This window comes from Manduca sexta, chromosome 17 (assembly GCF_014839805.1).
Source record: "Manduca sexta isolate Smith_Timp_Sample1 chromosome 17, JHU_Msex_v1.0, whole genome shotgun sequence".
In the NCBI taxonomy this organism is placed as follows: Eukaryota; Metazoa; Arthropoda; class Insecta; order Lepidoptera; family Sphingidae; genus Manduca; species Manduca sexta.
The window spans coordinates 8,740,700-8,755,388 of NC_051131.1; the positions used below are offsets into that span (position 1 = coordinate 8,740,700).

A 14,689-nucleotide genomic window follows, 5' to 3' on the forward strand; every position below is an offset into this window, starting at 1 on the left:
TATGGAACTATACTTATATAGTATACTTATATATATACTATACTTCACTTACCATCAGGTGCAGTGGGGTCGCTTTGTCCTACACGTATACGTTCTGTAGTTATAGGATCCGTTACTGCCCTTGCTGAATACTGTTTAAGTACCCATATTAAGTGTCAATTAACCTACAATGACTAGAAGGAAAACAGATCCAACATCAGTTCGTGTTCTCATGGTTCCTAACTACTTATTTTCGAACTGTGTTCAAATAAAACATCTCCAGTTATGTTTTCGAGCCTCTTATAGTTTTAGTTTGTGAAGCCAGTAGTTTTTGAATTTGTCCAGTCTATCTTAATTACTGGTCTCTTGAATTGTAACTACGGAATGTTCGGTAACTACTAATGCTAGGTTCAAGCCTGATTGATTGAATCGTTCCACTAGTGGACGCTTAGCCTTAGAGCTTAGTGGTAAAAACGAGTATCGCGATTCGCAAATCTAAGTATTCACTATTTACTAATAACTACATACCTACCTTAGTAAGAAAGGATTTGAAGTATTCAAATTACAAATTTACTTAATGGGTTGGCATCATAGATATAACTAAACACTTTCAATGTTATAATATTTTATTTAAATTAAGCATCCACTAAAGCTATACGTAAATTTTAATTAATAGCAACAATTTGAGTTTAAGAATTTAAAAAAGCTAGTGTATTTATTTATGAGTATAAATGAAATAATATGATTTCTTTCTTCAACTCTTGTTAAAGTTAAACTAATTAAGCCCGTTAAAACTCGCTGGGAAAATACTTGCTTATTTTGTTAGATAAAATGTGACCCAACTTTAGGCAACAAAATGGACGCTCTCTCATTAGCGTTTACAGAATGATAAATAGTGTTTGTTGTCTTGTCAATTAGAAAACCTATTTCGCAAACAACTTTCGTCAGCACAGCTCTACCCACCTAAGAGCTATAGAAGTGTAGACTGAGTAGTTAGAAGTTCAGTTCAATTCTCAGGTGGAGAAGTTTTCGTGCGTTTTCTGACATGAATACCTATTTTTAACCGACTTCAAAAATGGAGGTTATCAATTCGACGTGAATAATAAAGTTTTATGTGACTGGTCACGAAATAAACGGGTCCTCTGTTTATATGAACACTGTTTTAATAAGGTAAAAATCAAACAATGTATCAGTTAAAACGTATATTAAACTAAGATCATCAAATCACAATTTCTGTTTAGTAGACAATGTTCAAAATGACACCCAACAAAACGTGCACTCCCATTCATGCAGTGTCTACGTACAAATAAAACAAACATGGTTTATGACAACGCCTGGATAAACAATAAATAACAGTAATGTTGTAAAAGCTTTAACTAATGTCGTTAATACATTCTGGTGTTTTTCCAAACTCAATAACCAAAATTTATAAACACACTAAACGGTTTTGGTGTATTTTCGTTAGCCAGTCGAGAGCGGGAAGGAATAAATACACATAGAGCTCTCGCCCGTATATCCCATGGGGCACGGGGAGTTTCAACGAGAACGCAATAATATACCGTCTGTTAGGTCTAAGGTATTAAAACAATACTATTTTAGCGTAAATTTATAATATTGTCGTTGTTCTCATGAGTGTTTCAGACTTTTGCGTATACCTATATTTTCAATAAGATTTCAACTCGATATCAATAACATAATATTTGCTTCATCCCGCTCACCTGTCCTCCGAAAATGCACTCTTCTGGGTCTCAAATGTCTCATTATTCATGACCAATATCAAGGAATGTCAACAACAGTTTGGCAAATGACCAATATTAACGAGCATATAGTTTCGCCGAAGTAAATTATAAGTTAAATTATTTTTTCAAACTCTTGTGTAAAATTGTTGTATATCGTCTACAAATTACAATCGTACTTGTGTATAGGCATGTAAAAACGTGTGTCTAGGATACTAGTGTGTAGCTGTGCAGTGCATAAAACAGCCCAGACATAGGCTTACAAAACCAACTAATTTATGAACGACAATTAATCTAATTTGTACCATTTTGATCGTATTTCATCTACGATATATTGTCTAATATGAGCACAATATCGATTACAGCCTAAAATTCACGATTAAAATCTACTAGACATCAATAATTCCAATCTAAAATGTTCGTTTTTACATTTAAAAAGTTTGTAATTGTAAAACGATCTCAATAATACAACATAAAAATTTTAAAAGTGTTTTTTTTTGTTTGTAATTGACTCAAATGTTTGAATATTATACTGTCCAATGTAAATGCCATACCATCAACTTAATTACACAAGGAACACGTTTTCTAATAACTTATTATCAAGCAAAGGAACTATTCAATATGTAGAAATAAAATGAAAACAATACAAATAATCTAATACACATTTCTACACAAACAAAGTACGCTAATACGTGATAGATACCTATTTATAATATAAATACATTCTAAACATCTTTCAAAACAAAATTCAGTATGGCAAATCTCACATGTCTAAATCGAAAATGAGATCATTTTTAAACATCACTTCTAAGTACTGACCTTTGTTCAACTTATCAGGGTCATACATGTTCGTGTGGTGTTTAATATTTTCACAAGTAATGGGGTTTGAATTTGTTTTCTTTTCAGATTTGCCATCAGATTCCCAGATGTCGGCTTTTGATTTAGGTTTAACTTTACCTTCGTTGTTTACGATGTCCAACATTGATTCACCATCATTATTACGGTTTAACTTTGGCTCATACTCTTCGTTGGCAGTGTGAAATGATTCTGATTTGCATTCCGCTTCGGCGTCGGATGTATCGGCGAGACCGCTGTCCCGTCGTTGTTTCAGTACTGATTTCAGTCTTGTTGGAGTTGGCTGTTGATTAAAAATGTCTTTTAAAATTTACGAATCTTACTATCATTTGATTACATTTAAGATTGATTTTATTTTACGAAGGTATCTATTCTCGTATTTAATTTACAATGGAAATAGCCGAGGTCTGAGGTAAAAAACATTATAAAAAAAATTCACGTCGCATTGATAGCCTCCTCCTTTTTGAGACGTCGGTTAAAAAGTATTTCTACTAAAGGCAACATTTTAAGATTCGTATTTTTTTCGTGGCGTGGGATAACAAATATAAACTATTCTCAATATGTAATGCATTTACAATGTTATGATCTTTTATTAGTATATATAACTGTATATAATTATTGAAGCTACCGCAACAATTGTTTTGTGAGTTATGCTAAGTGATGTGTGAATATAATTATACACTAATGATTAATGCATCTTATCAGGTCATGGTAATAAAATTATGCATACATAGCTAAATCTTGCTGATATAGAAATTATTGTAAGAATAATACATTTCCTTTGTGTTTGCAATATATATTTATAATCATTTGAGATTATAAATATTTTCTTTTTTGTAGTATTAGCCCATAATCGCTGGCATGGGGCTATCGCCATAACAGTGACTCTAAACTCTTCACAAGTGTGTGCCTATGCATACACTCGTGAAATCATAGGATTTATTTATGGAAGCTTCTCCAGCAGATTATACATTTAATTTATGCACGAGTAGTTTAACAAAGGTCATATTTTGATGCACAACCAGCTTAAAGGAGTACATGGCGTTCATTAAAGTAATGCGCACATTTTTAAATTACATTACTACATAATATAAGAACATATAAACTAAAAAGTAACTAAAATTATATTATGTTATGTTATACTTAATAAGCAAATAGATCAAAAAAGGAAATCAAGGACAGAATAGACACGGCAAAAATTGGGTTGGTTGTGTTTCTGCTAGTACCTCTTTGAATGTGTGTGTGTGTCTCTCTCTCTCTGTGCCTGTGTGTGTTTGTGTCTATCTGTGTGTATTACCTGGGACGTGTTACGCGTTTCCTCTTCAGCCTCACTTTCACTCTTGCGTCTCTCCTGACACCTCTTTTTACTCTTCTTTCGCTGGTTCTTCTTTTTCTGGCCTTCTATGGAAGAATTATACCTGGAATATAAACATGAATATAAATATTCATCTGAAGATAAATGATTGAGTATTCTCTTATCTTTGTTGTATTGTGACGCCATCTGATTTATCATTTCATCAGAATATGTAAGATTACAGAGATAAGAAAATCTAGCTGCTTCAAACCTATATTTTAAGAGAATCATAATGCGGATGTAAATATTTTTAATAACAATTTTTTCAAGCAAATGAATTATCTTTGCTGGTTAAAGATAATTCTGATTATTACCTATTGTCCCACATTGATAAAAAGTAATAATAAACAACATGTATAGCGATAACAGTTAATAAAATTTCATAACAATAATAATATCTTACTAATAGATAATAATATAATTTAAAAGATTCTCACCTATAAAATTGTCTTGCAATAACATCATTAAACCTAACAGTCTTTTTTAAACTAGATTCCTCGGGAATACAATCAGAGCTGATGTAATCTATGGACGAGGCAACCTCACCCGTACTGGACTCGGAATAACTCCGCATCATAGATATGGGTTTCCGCAATATACTCTTAGCTCCATTCTCACAATTACTTTCTATCCACACTATTTCTTTTTCCTTAGATTCCTCTGAATCATCTTCTTCATAATCCATATGATTGGATGAAACAACTATGTTGGTTTCTGAGCCTAAATTAGTTACTTCTACAACTGGTGTCACAGTATCTGATTCTTCAGTATCCTGGTTATTTTCTTGTGTTTTTGAAGTCTTTTTAATCTGTGAAATATCCAAGTACTCTGTTATTGTTGAGTGCTGGTCAATACCTATCTGGAATTCTTGTGGAGCATCTCCTTCAAGTTCCAGTTGTAAGATGACATTATTATCCCAAGCTTCACCATTCACATTGCTGAATTTGATCGATTTATCAAAGATGATGACAGCTGCATAGTGGATTGGCACAAAACCTGAGCCAATAGATGTAAATTTAATGTACACTTTATTGTCAATGTTTTGAACTTTGACAGATTCTGGCTCTGTGTTTTTCACATGGAATGTAAATGCTATAATATCATCCATAGCATTATAAGTATAAGGTGGAAGTATGTATCCTAACTCAGATTGTAAGAAAGTGTCTGAGCTTGGCAAAGCCTCATTTGTCATTGCGGTAGGCTGTGGCGTAGTGTCATGGGCATTTGAAGAAACTTCTACAACTAGTTTTTTGTTGTTATTCTCTTCATCACTTTGTGATCCAGAATTTTCTTCACTTTCCACACCACTGTCTACTCTGAGATAATTAGAAGTGTCACTGTTAATATTCTTTTTAATCACTGGTAAAGTAACAATCAACATTCTTTTACTTTTATCAAACTTGGCATTGCCACATTCATCATTTACAGAGTAAGGAAGGGGTATTTTCAGTCTATATTTTGCTGGTTTTTCTGACAACAGGCTTAGAAATCTTTCTTGAACATCTAATATGCAATCTTTAGTAGATGACAATAATGGAAGATTTATTTCAACCACTATGTGACTGGGTATAGCAGAGTACTGTTTACTATCTCTGTCATAAGTGAAGTCCTGTAAATCAACATTTTTCTGTTGTTTTATCACATATTTTGGTATCGTAAAACCATTGTCAGAAGAGTGAGCAAACTCCTTGTTAGGCTTCTTTGATCCTTGTTTTTGGGTGGTATTATTTTGAGGGACTTGTTCTTGCTTCCCTGACTTTTCTGGATATAATCGCTGTGGATATAATTTTTCTAAAACCTCTGGTGAAATTTCATCATCACCATCTTCTTCAGGTGGTTTAAAATTAGGGTCTTCTTTCCGTATCACCGCGGGTACCGTCATTCCTTTATAATGTGATTTTGGGAAGCGGAAATTGTTGCTATCCAAATGTATGTTATATGCATTCTGCAATCCATCTACCGCAGTCTTGTTTACAATCTCGCGGAACTGTTTGTTAATCTCTGCCATGCGTAATGTGTCGGGATGGAAAACTACGTCATATATCACACAACGCTCTCTTTTATGATCGTAATCTTCTCTTGGTGGAATGATAGAGTAAGGAATTTGCCAGTTCATACCTTTTTTTCCGTTGGCCTCTTTGATATTGTATGATGGCTTATCGACATTTTCGTTACTGCAGATATTAATAAACGCTTTCCTGTCGCCGGCGACGCTTGTTTTGATAACATAACTTCCCTTCGGATTGATGAAAGTTACGTCGTAGCCACGTTCCTTCTCCAGTTGGGTCATTTCTTTCTGATAGATTGCCTGATTTGCCGGGTCACGTACTTCTTCACAGTACTCGGAAAGCATTTCTCGAAATTTCTTACTTTTCATTGCATCTTGGATTGCCTCTAGATCCGATCTCGTGAAGGAACTTTCTTCATCACGAGGTTTTACTCCTGTTGCCATTTTGGTTTACGTTACTTCTGAACGATTTATAAATAAACACAACGTTTCTACGCATCCACTTTTTAATAATTTTCAGCTGACGAGTGTTATGCGATGGCGATGTTACTGATGGAAAAAAACCAAGTAAAACTAATGTTCAGTGTTGACACTGTAGGCTAAAAATGTCAGAAACTCCTTCCAAGTTTGAAATACTATGGTTTTGTTAGAATTTTACAAAAGGTTATTGTCCATTGACACGTGTTTTGTGTCAATCAAAAATCTCATAATAAGCGTCAATACCGATGCGTATTATGTATTAATATAAACTTTATCAAGGATTTTGACTTTCAAATATTCAGTTTTTCTGTATTTTGAATTTCAATTTTTATTTATAATATTTTATGAATGTAACACTACTTTTTAATCATTGTCATTGCTAGATAGGTATTTAACTCAAAATATAAAGTATTTATTGTTATGTATACTTGTTTTCTATTTGTCACCGTTAATTTAACTTCATAAGTTTATGCAACAGTATTGGTTTAGGGGCTTCGCTAGGCAGACGGACAATGATATATCTATTTGCTTAACGCGAACGGACTATAACAAAAAGCCGGACACGGGGCGATACGTTAGCCGTCGTGTCACAATGACATAGTGGGCAACGAATCACTCCCAGCCCGCCTATTGGTCGCGATCCTTTATAAAATGGATATATTCTGGCCAATGATATTCTGGCAGCATGCTGCGATCTGTCATAAATCTATAATTCTCTTTGGTTATAAATGCTGTAGATCTGTGGAAAAAGAAAACATTTTTGGAGGTTATATTTGTTAATTATTATAACATTGTGAACACAAACTTGTTAGTAACAGAAAATATAATAATTTGATGCAGTAAAATGTCAAGAAATTTACATCGGTTTATTTTTCAAACAGTTAGACAACAGTTGGTGATTACTTCTAGACAATATGGCAGGTGGATGCATCGAAATCCTGGCAAAGTTCTGCTACCTTTTGAAGAAACATCTAAAGTAGATTTAAAAAAAGAGAAAAAGATTATTGATTTAGATCCTGAAATATTATATAAAAGTAAGGTGAAAACAGATAAAGTGACCGAGACTAAGACAGTAACTAGTGAAGATAATTCTGCATCTACACTGCCACCAGAGAAATCTAAACAAATCAAAAGTAATAGGAAAGAAAAATTACAAAAACGAAACTTCTATCTGAGCCAGAAAAAAGTATTTGATGATAATCATGACATTATTTATGAAAAATTAGGAGAAAATGATGGTCGCATAAGGTAAATTTAGTCTATAATTTTTTATATACCATCTGCAATCTTCAACCTACACATTGTATTTGTGTAATAAAATGTTCATATAAACTATTTCAATTTCTTTACCAATTATTTATGTCAGTAATGTATCCTTTATCTATTTTTAGCTCCCTTCTTGTGAAATTAAAGTCAAAAAAAGAAAGGTTGCGCTCTGGCCAGACTTTAGTGGAAGGATGGAGGCTGATAGTAGATGGGCTGGAAGCAAAATGTAAACTGAAATATTTGATATTCAGTAAAGTTGAAGATTTAAATAATTTGAGACCGTTCCTACCTAAAACAGGTGTATCAATATATAAAATACCTTACAAGCAGATTGAGATGTGGTCAGATGTAGAGACATCACCTGGAATTTTTGGTAAGTATCCATTCCTATACTAAATTGACTTCCAAATAGTAAACATAGAAATGAAAATAATGAAACTCTCACTTGGCTACAAGCAGCAGTGGCAGGTAGAGGGAGTGGGTGACATCAGGCAGGTCAAATGTTTTGCGTATTTAATTAATATTTCCATATGATTATACAATTTTATAATGATAATCATTAATTCTATGGTGTAATTGTTTGTCATTTCTTTGCATCATCACTAGAAGGGTGAAAATTTACATAATTTTTGCTCAAATAAAGCCTATAAAGGCAGGTATAATAACATTATCAAAAGTTTTATAGTTATGCTTGTATATTCCTTAAACTTTTCTGAGTATTTACATAATTAATTCATCTTATGACAGTGATTGATATTGACAGAACTGTAACCTGTTTGTTTGATTATAAAACAAGTTTTGATTTGTAATTAATAAAATCCACTGAAATAACAAGAAGTCAATGTGTAAATCTAATTTTTTGTTTAAGCATGCCCAAATAATATATAAAGGCATTCATCCTGCCATCTATTGTCTCGCTGCATCATGCCATGGGATGGTAGAAGCAGCAATATTGCAGTGCCCATTTTAGCTACCCGTGCTGCTGCTCGTAGTAGAGTGGCAAGAGTTTACTATATAATGAATTAATAAAACATTTTATCTCCTAGGAATCTTTGAGACACCAACAGCAGAAAATATAAGAAGATTTTCAAAACCTCTACCCTTAAATTTTATATGTGACAATATCAGGGTGCCTGGAAATTTGGGTGCTATACTAAGAGCTGCAGTAGGAGTGGGCTGTGATAAAGTCTTATTGTCAAAAGGTAAGGAGTGAAATTTACATTTTTTAAAATTTGTTTACTTAATCATAATATTCTCAAAAATTTATTAATGGGGAAAAAATGCTGCACACCACAAACCTGTTTAATACCATGTTATTAATTTAAATTTGAATCCTAATTGTGAGTAATTATAATTTGTTTTTATTTCCAGGTTGTGTTGATGTTTGGGATCCAAAAGTTATAAGGAGTGCGGCCGGAGCTCACTTTAGACTCCCAATACACCATTCTATAGAGTGGAGCGACATGCCCTCTCACTTGGAGGAGGATACCTCTATATTCATAGCTGACAGTAATACTAAAGTTGACAATTTGGATGATGAAAGTGACACTGAATATGGTAATGTGCCAGTATTACCATATTATGGTGTTGAGTTTTCCTCTTTGAGCCATATTACGCTTATATTAGGTGGTGAAACTGAAGGCATAAGTGAAAACAGCTATGAGTAAGTAACATTCTTGTCATCTTTTAACAATATTATTTGGTTCTGATACATTAATTATAATATAATAAACAACCTGGGTTCATATGTATTATCTTTCATACTATGATAGTGGTGGTAGATTCTATCATTATAATTATGAATATTACAATAATTACGTATAATTATACATAAAAATTACATATAAAAGTTATTATATTATACTGTAATTTTTCACTTGGTTGATATGTAAAATGACAATATCCAGATTGATTGTTACAATGGACTGTCTACACATTTCATATCTATAATTATATATTTATAAGTATTATCCAATTTAGAAAGTAATTTTCATTGCAGAATTAATAATATTCATTGACATTTTACTGGCTCATTGTTACAAGGTTCTATGTTATATTTATTGCACAAATTGAATTTTAATTATATGTCACATAATAATTCCTTTTTTTTAGTAAAAAAAATCCAATTATCTTGAAAGATAAATTAAGTCGAAAGCATGAATTATTCTCTTTTCATCAACATAAAAATTTAACATATAATTTTTCTAACATAAGTGAAAATAAGATAGGATGTTGAATAGCTAGTGATTTGCTGACTAGTGATATTAAATATACTTAATGTCTGAAGGCAAATTAAATGTGTTACATTTTTTATACCATTAAGTAATTTATAAAAAAAACATGACCTTTTCAGATTAGCATCAAGTAAACACGGCGTAAGACTGAACATACCTCTTCAAAAAGGCGTGGACAGTTTAAACACTGGCATGGCCGCAGCCGTCATCGCCTTCGAAATTAGAAAACAATTCATTCAAACCTGGGCGAAAGCAAAATTACAGAAACAAATGGGTCTTGCTACTTAGCAATATAACAAAGTATGATATTTAGTTTGTAGTTGATGTATCAAATATACCAAATAAAATATATTGTTTAAACAATACATTATGTTTCTATATTGATATAATAAGTAGAAAGTTTATTATACTAACTTGCAGATGTACATGTTGTCGAGTTCGGTGTTTTTACCGTATAATGTGGAAAGGCCTTTTCCCGGGCACGTAGACGTTGAAAAATGATCAAAGTTTACTTGACGAAAGGTTTTTATTATAATCCATAATGTGGACCCCTGAGAGGACGAAGTTTAGGGTTCCGCACGTAGAGTGCTCATGCAATATCTACCCGACATTTTAGAGGACTAATTAGTCCGTGATTTAACATAACTTTAACAGTAAATTGTAATAAGTATCGGGTTAGTTTTTTATGAAAAATAAAATGTTATACTGGTATGCCCATAAAATAATAATTCCTAAATAAATAAGAAATATTCATACATGTATGTATGTATGTATGCAATAATTTTTTGTAAGAATCGGATAGGCAAGTGTAAGATCTTTTACCTCCATAGAGAATACATTAAAAAGAAAAGCGCCATCTATGGAAAACAGTCCAAATTATTTACAGAATCGGTAACTTTAAAAACAATAATCCCAAAAATATCATCTATATTTGTTTTAAGATATAGAACACTCGAATGAGTTAAACTTGTAAGTACGAAATAGGTTTTTATGGCTTTGAAAATTAATTTTAAATCAGTGTGTAACATTTCCAATTCTTGTTGGGTACCAATTAGAAAACAAAAATTAATTGCTCTCGGAGATATAACAAGAAAACTTGAAAATCTGTCAACCGAAATGTGAATCCACGTCATTGCGTTTATGTGACATCCTCCGAACAATGCTTGTTGGTGTTCTGAGGTGACATCAGTATTTGTGAGCTACGATGCCTATAGAAAAACGGCCCGGTGACCATATTTTTTAGAAAGTATATTAAAAAAAATCGTATTTCTATAATATGAAACCTTACTTTCTCCGTTTATTTTTTTATAGTGTGGAGTGTAGTTATTGCATTATAGTATTCCATTAATTTCATGGTAATGCCACTAAAATTGTTGATTCTGTGCATCGCCACCTTAACTACACACATGAATTCATATTCATTTGCAAAAAACACTATTAGATAGACAATTTAATAAGGAACATTTTGGTAGTAAGTTTAAAATAAAAAAAAACCTTAAATTGATTTTATTCGTAAATATTCTGGTCGCTATCCCATGCGCCGTAAATGTATAGTACTTATAACCGTTGCCACGGAGAGGGCTTTAACTATACGAACTGTGAAAGCAGGTAATAAGCGAAATTGGAAAGATGCAGGTTGCTTCAGACGTAGTTTAAAGTTTACTACTTTCAGTTTAGTTAACGTAGACTGCAGATTAGATTAAAACAAAGTTGTTTAGTTAGTGTAAACATCCAAAAGCAGTTTTGTGAGTGGAAGTTATGTATTACGTATTATTTATATTACACAGACCTATTATGTTTTTGTGTTATTGTTACAATAACATAAAAAAACATAATAAATAAAAATGTAACTTGAAGTTTGTTAATTTATACTTATAAAAAAGCAAACATCTTTGTTTCCTAATACTTAATTGTTTCTATACATATTCTAGGTAGAGCGGCGATAGCCTAGTTGGGTGTGGAACGGACTGCCAAGACGAATGTCCGCAGGTTCAAATCCCAAGGGCACACACCTCTGACTTTTCTAAAATCATGTATGTATTCTTTGTGAATTTATCGTTCGCTTTAACGGTGAAGGAAAACATCGTGAGGAAACCTGCACATCTGAGAAGTTCTCTATAGGAATTTCGAAGGTGTGTGAAGTCTACCAATCCGCACTAGGCCAGCGTGGTGGACTAAGGCCTAATCCCTCTCAGTAGTAGAGGAGGCCCGTGCTCAACACTGGGCAAGTATATAATACAGGGCTGATATTATTATTATTATTATTATATTCTAGGTATGAGTATGTAAAATGTTTGGTTTCACTCTTTATTTTTCATTTCTGTCATCTCGCACGAATATTATTAACCTAAACCTTCGCGACAGGACTGTGGAAACATCTAACATTCGAAGGGCCCGTCATATTAAAGGAAGCTTGAGGCGAATCACCCACACTGTCTTCCATTTCGGAATTTAAAAAACATAAAGTACCGGATGCTCTAGGGTGCCTTAATAACCTCTGCTTATACTCATACGACCCCCTGTAACTCCTACTAATCGTCTCGTACGGCAATTTTCCAAATATTACCAATCCTTAGATAGCTTCATGCTATCGACTTGCAAGTAACGAGGAATGACCACTAAGAGCATTATAAAGTTGTTTATATATTTGTCCGTTTTGAAACTTAAAACTAATTGTATCCACCATTTGTTATGGCTAAGATTTTACGTCCACCCATTCTTATATTGTGCTCTACACAGGAGGTCGAGCTAACTTGCTATTTGGCAATGACGTTAGTATAGGTAAAAATATTTTTTCTTACTTCATGTTATTGACGAGATGAGCAAGCCTTTGAGTTAAGTCTCATAACGCCACTGTTATTACAATAAAATACAATACATATATAATTCTTTACAATGGGAGACATATTATTATTGTGTGATTCAAACAATTCAATACACCGGCGGGTGGCCGACAAAGTAACTGTTAAGCGTAGTTGGGGTGAAGTAGCGGAGAGTAGGGCACGGATTTCATTTATTTTTATTTATATTGTTTTCTGGATGACGAGACGAGCTTGCCGTTCGCCTGATGGTAAGCGATACGACCGCCCATAAACAGTAGAAACACCATCCAACACTTGGATTTGCAAATTATTGTTCGATATTCCACTGCGCTCGCCATCTTCAGACATGAGATGTTAAGTCTTACTATGTCCAGTAGTACACTGGCTACAATGTCCTTTAAAACAGAACACAACAGAAACTACGCAGTATTGCTTAGCGGTAGAAATAGATATTGCGGTGTTACCCAATCAGGCGCTGGACTCTCACATATGAGAGACCTACCACCAGTATTTTCATTCTAACTATTCATATATTGACTGTCCGCCGATCATGAAAAATGCAGAACCATCTAGCTGCTAGCAAATTCATATTATTTAAATTTCCCGTTTGGGGTCATCAATAACTGAAAATATAATATTTGATTAGAGTATAGTGTATAACGATAGAAGCAATATTCCTAACTATACCTATTATATGTTTGTATAAGTACACAATAGTCTCTGAGTTATGTTCGTGATTCTCTTGATTTTTAACTAATGTGTAAGATGCGTGATTCCAATCTTTAAAACGACCTAACGGTTTTAATGAGATTATACTGTTTTGCCTTGCATGTTAGTTGCGAATAAGAGCTATTAAAACTCTTATTTTATAGTGTGAAATATTATCTGTTTTGACATTATTCTATAAAGTTCGCACAATCTAATCTGAAATCAATATTACAATAAATTGAAAATTAACCCTAGTTCCTTTGTATGACAGAGCAGTCTAATGAACCATATCTAGACGAATTATCCTTTTGGAGGGTATATGATTTTCTTTAACATAAAGTCCATTGTTTGACCTATTTTAGTATATAATTGAAACAATAATATTACATAAGCTTGGAAAATAGCATTAAAAATTAACGCCTCTTTGTTATTAGTACGTTATTTTTGTAATGTATTTAGCAAATAACTTAGCATAAAATATAATACGATTCTCAATAAGTAACAGTACCAGTTGGCTCCAAAGAAAGCACATTAAGAAACGTTGAACCTTATACATTATCGTATAAAAATGGACAGTGCCAAACGATAGCAAACATTTGCTTCCTGTGAGAACTCTAACCCACATAATAAAGATTTTATGTCATTCTTGAGTACGTTCTTGTTCCAAGTTAATTCGCTTTGCGGGTATCCATCCCGTTGCCAACTTATGTTGACGTCATTTACTGCGTACGTATGTAGGTTGCAATACAACTAGGCTAGATCAATCTGGTGTAATAAAATTATAAATGAAATAGCCTATGCTTTAGTATTTCATCGCACACTTGTGGGTTCGCTCAGATTATTATTCTAAATGAAATTGGTTTAAGAATACGAAATGATTTTGATCAAGCAAATTTTATTGGAGAAATATAAATATGATATAATATTTTTTTTGTGCTGGAAAAGCCAGAAACAAACTTATAATGCATAATTTTATGATTCATATATGAATAGGTATTATGCTTATGAATGGGTAATGATAAAGGAATCCTATATTGTAGAATATAGAGTTCCAAATACAGCAAGTATTCCTTTTCCGACATAGAGAAAATTCACATCGATATTACCCATCGCTGCTCTAGGTTACATCATGTTCGGTGATATTCAATTACTATACCGTCATTATTCGCTAAATGCAGACGGTATTCCGCGCAGCATCGGGACTGATAGAATTATATAACTGAATCTCATTACTCTTCATTGCAAAG

At 32.9% G+C, this 14,689-nt stretch overlaps 2 protein-coding genes across 2 annotated transcripts; one reads left to right on the top strand and one right to left on the bottom strand.

Annotated features, from left to right (window-relative positions):
• Window positions 1-1,168: 1,168 nt before the first annotated feature.
• On the bottom strand, window positions 1,169-6,558 carry LOC115443456 (protein kintoun). Its single transcript, XM_030168863.2, has 3 exons — window positions 4,362-6,558; window positions 3,868-3,988; window positions 1,169-2,853 (listed from the first exon to the last, which is right to left on the bottom strand). Exons 1-3 carry the CDS (start codon window positions 6,374-6,376, stop codon window positions 2,479-2,481), a joined length of 2,511 nt encoding a protein of 836 aa, XP_030024723.1. The 5' UTR covers window positions 6,377-6,558; the 3' UTR covers window positions 1,169-2,478.
• Window positions 6,559-7,036: 478 nt separating this feature from the next.
• On the top strand, window positions 7,037-10,277 carry LOC115443457 (rRNA methyltransferase 3, mitochondrial). The gene is made up of 6 exons (XM_037439485.1): window positions 7,037-7,178; window positions 7,294-7,660; window positions 7,804-8,051; window positions 8,725-8,880; window positions 9,050-9,341; window positions 10,032-10,277. The coding sequence occupies exons 1-6, from the start codon at window positions 7,064-7,066 to the stop codon at window positions 10,198-10,200; spliced, it is 1,347 nt and encodes a 448-aa protein (XP_037295382.1). The 5' UTR covers window positions 7,037-7,063; the 3' UTR covers window positions 10,201-10,277.
• The last annotated feature ends 4,412 nt before the right edge of the window (window positions 10,278-14,689 follow it).

Coding starts and splice junctions, on each gene's coding strand:
- LOC115443456 (XM_030168863.2), bottom strand. CDS start 6,376: ATGGCAACAGGAGTAAAACCTCGTGATGAAGAAAGTTCCTTCACGAGA. Junction 3,989..4,361: donor ATTGCAAGACAATTTTATAG/GTGAGAATCTTT, acceptor TTTATATTCCAG/GTATAATTCTTCCATAGAAG. Junction 2,854..3,867: donor AAACGCGTAACACGTCCCAG/GTAATACACACA, acceptor TTTAATCAACAG/CCAACTCCAACAAGACTGAA.
- LOC115443457 (XM_037439485.1), top strand. CDS start 7,064: ATGGATATATTCTGGCCAATGATATTCTGGCAGCATGCTGCGATCTGT. Junction 8,052..8,724: donor GACATCACCTGGAATTTTTG/GTAAGTATCCAT, acceptor TTTATCTCCTAG/GAATCTTTGAGACACCAACA. Junction 8,881..9,049: donor TAAAGTCTTATTGTCAAAAG/GTAAGGAGTGAA, acceptor TTTTATTTCCAG/GTTGTGTTGATGTTTGGGAT.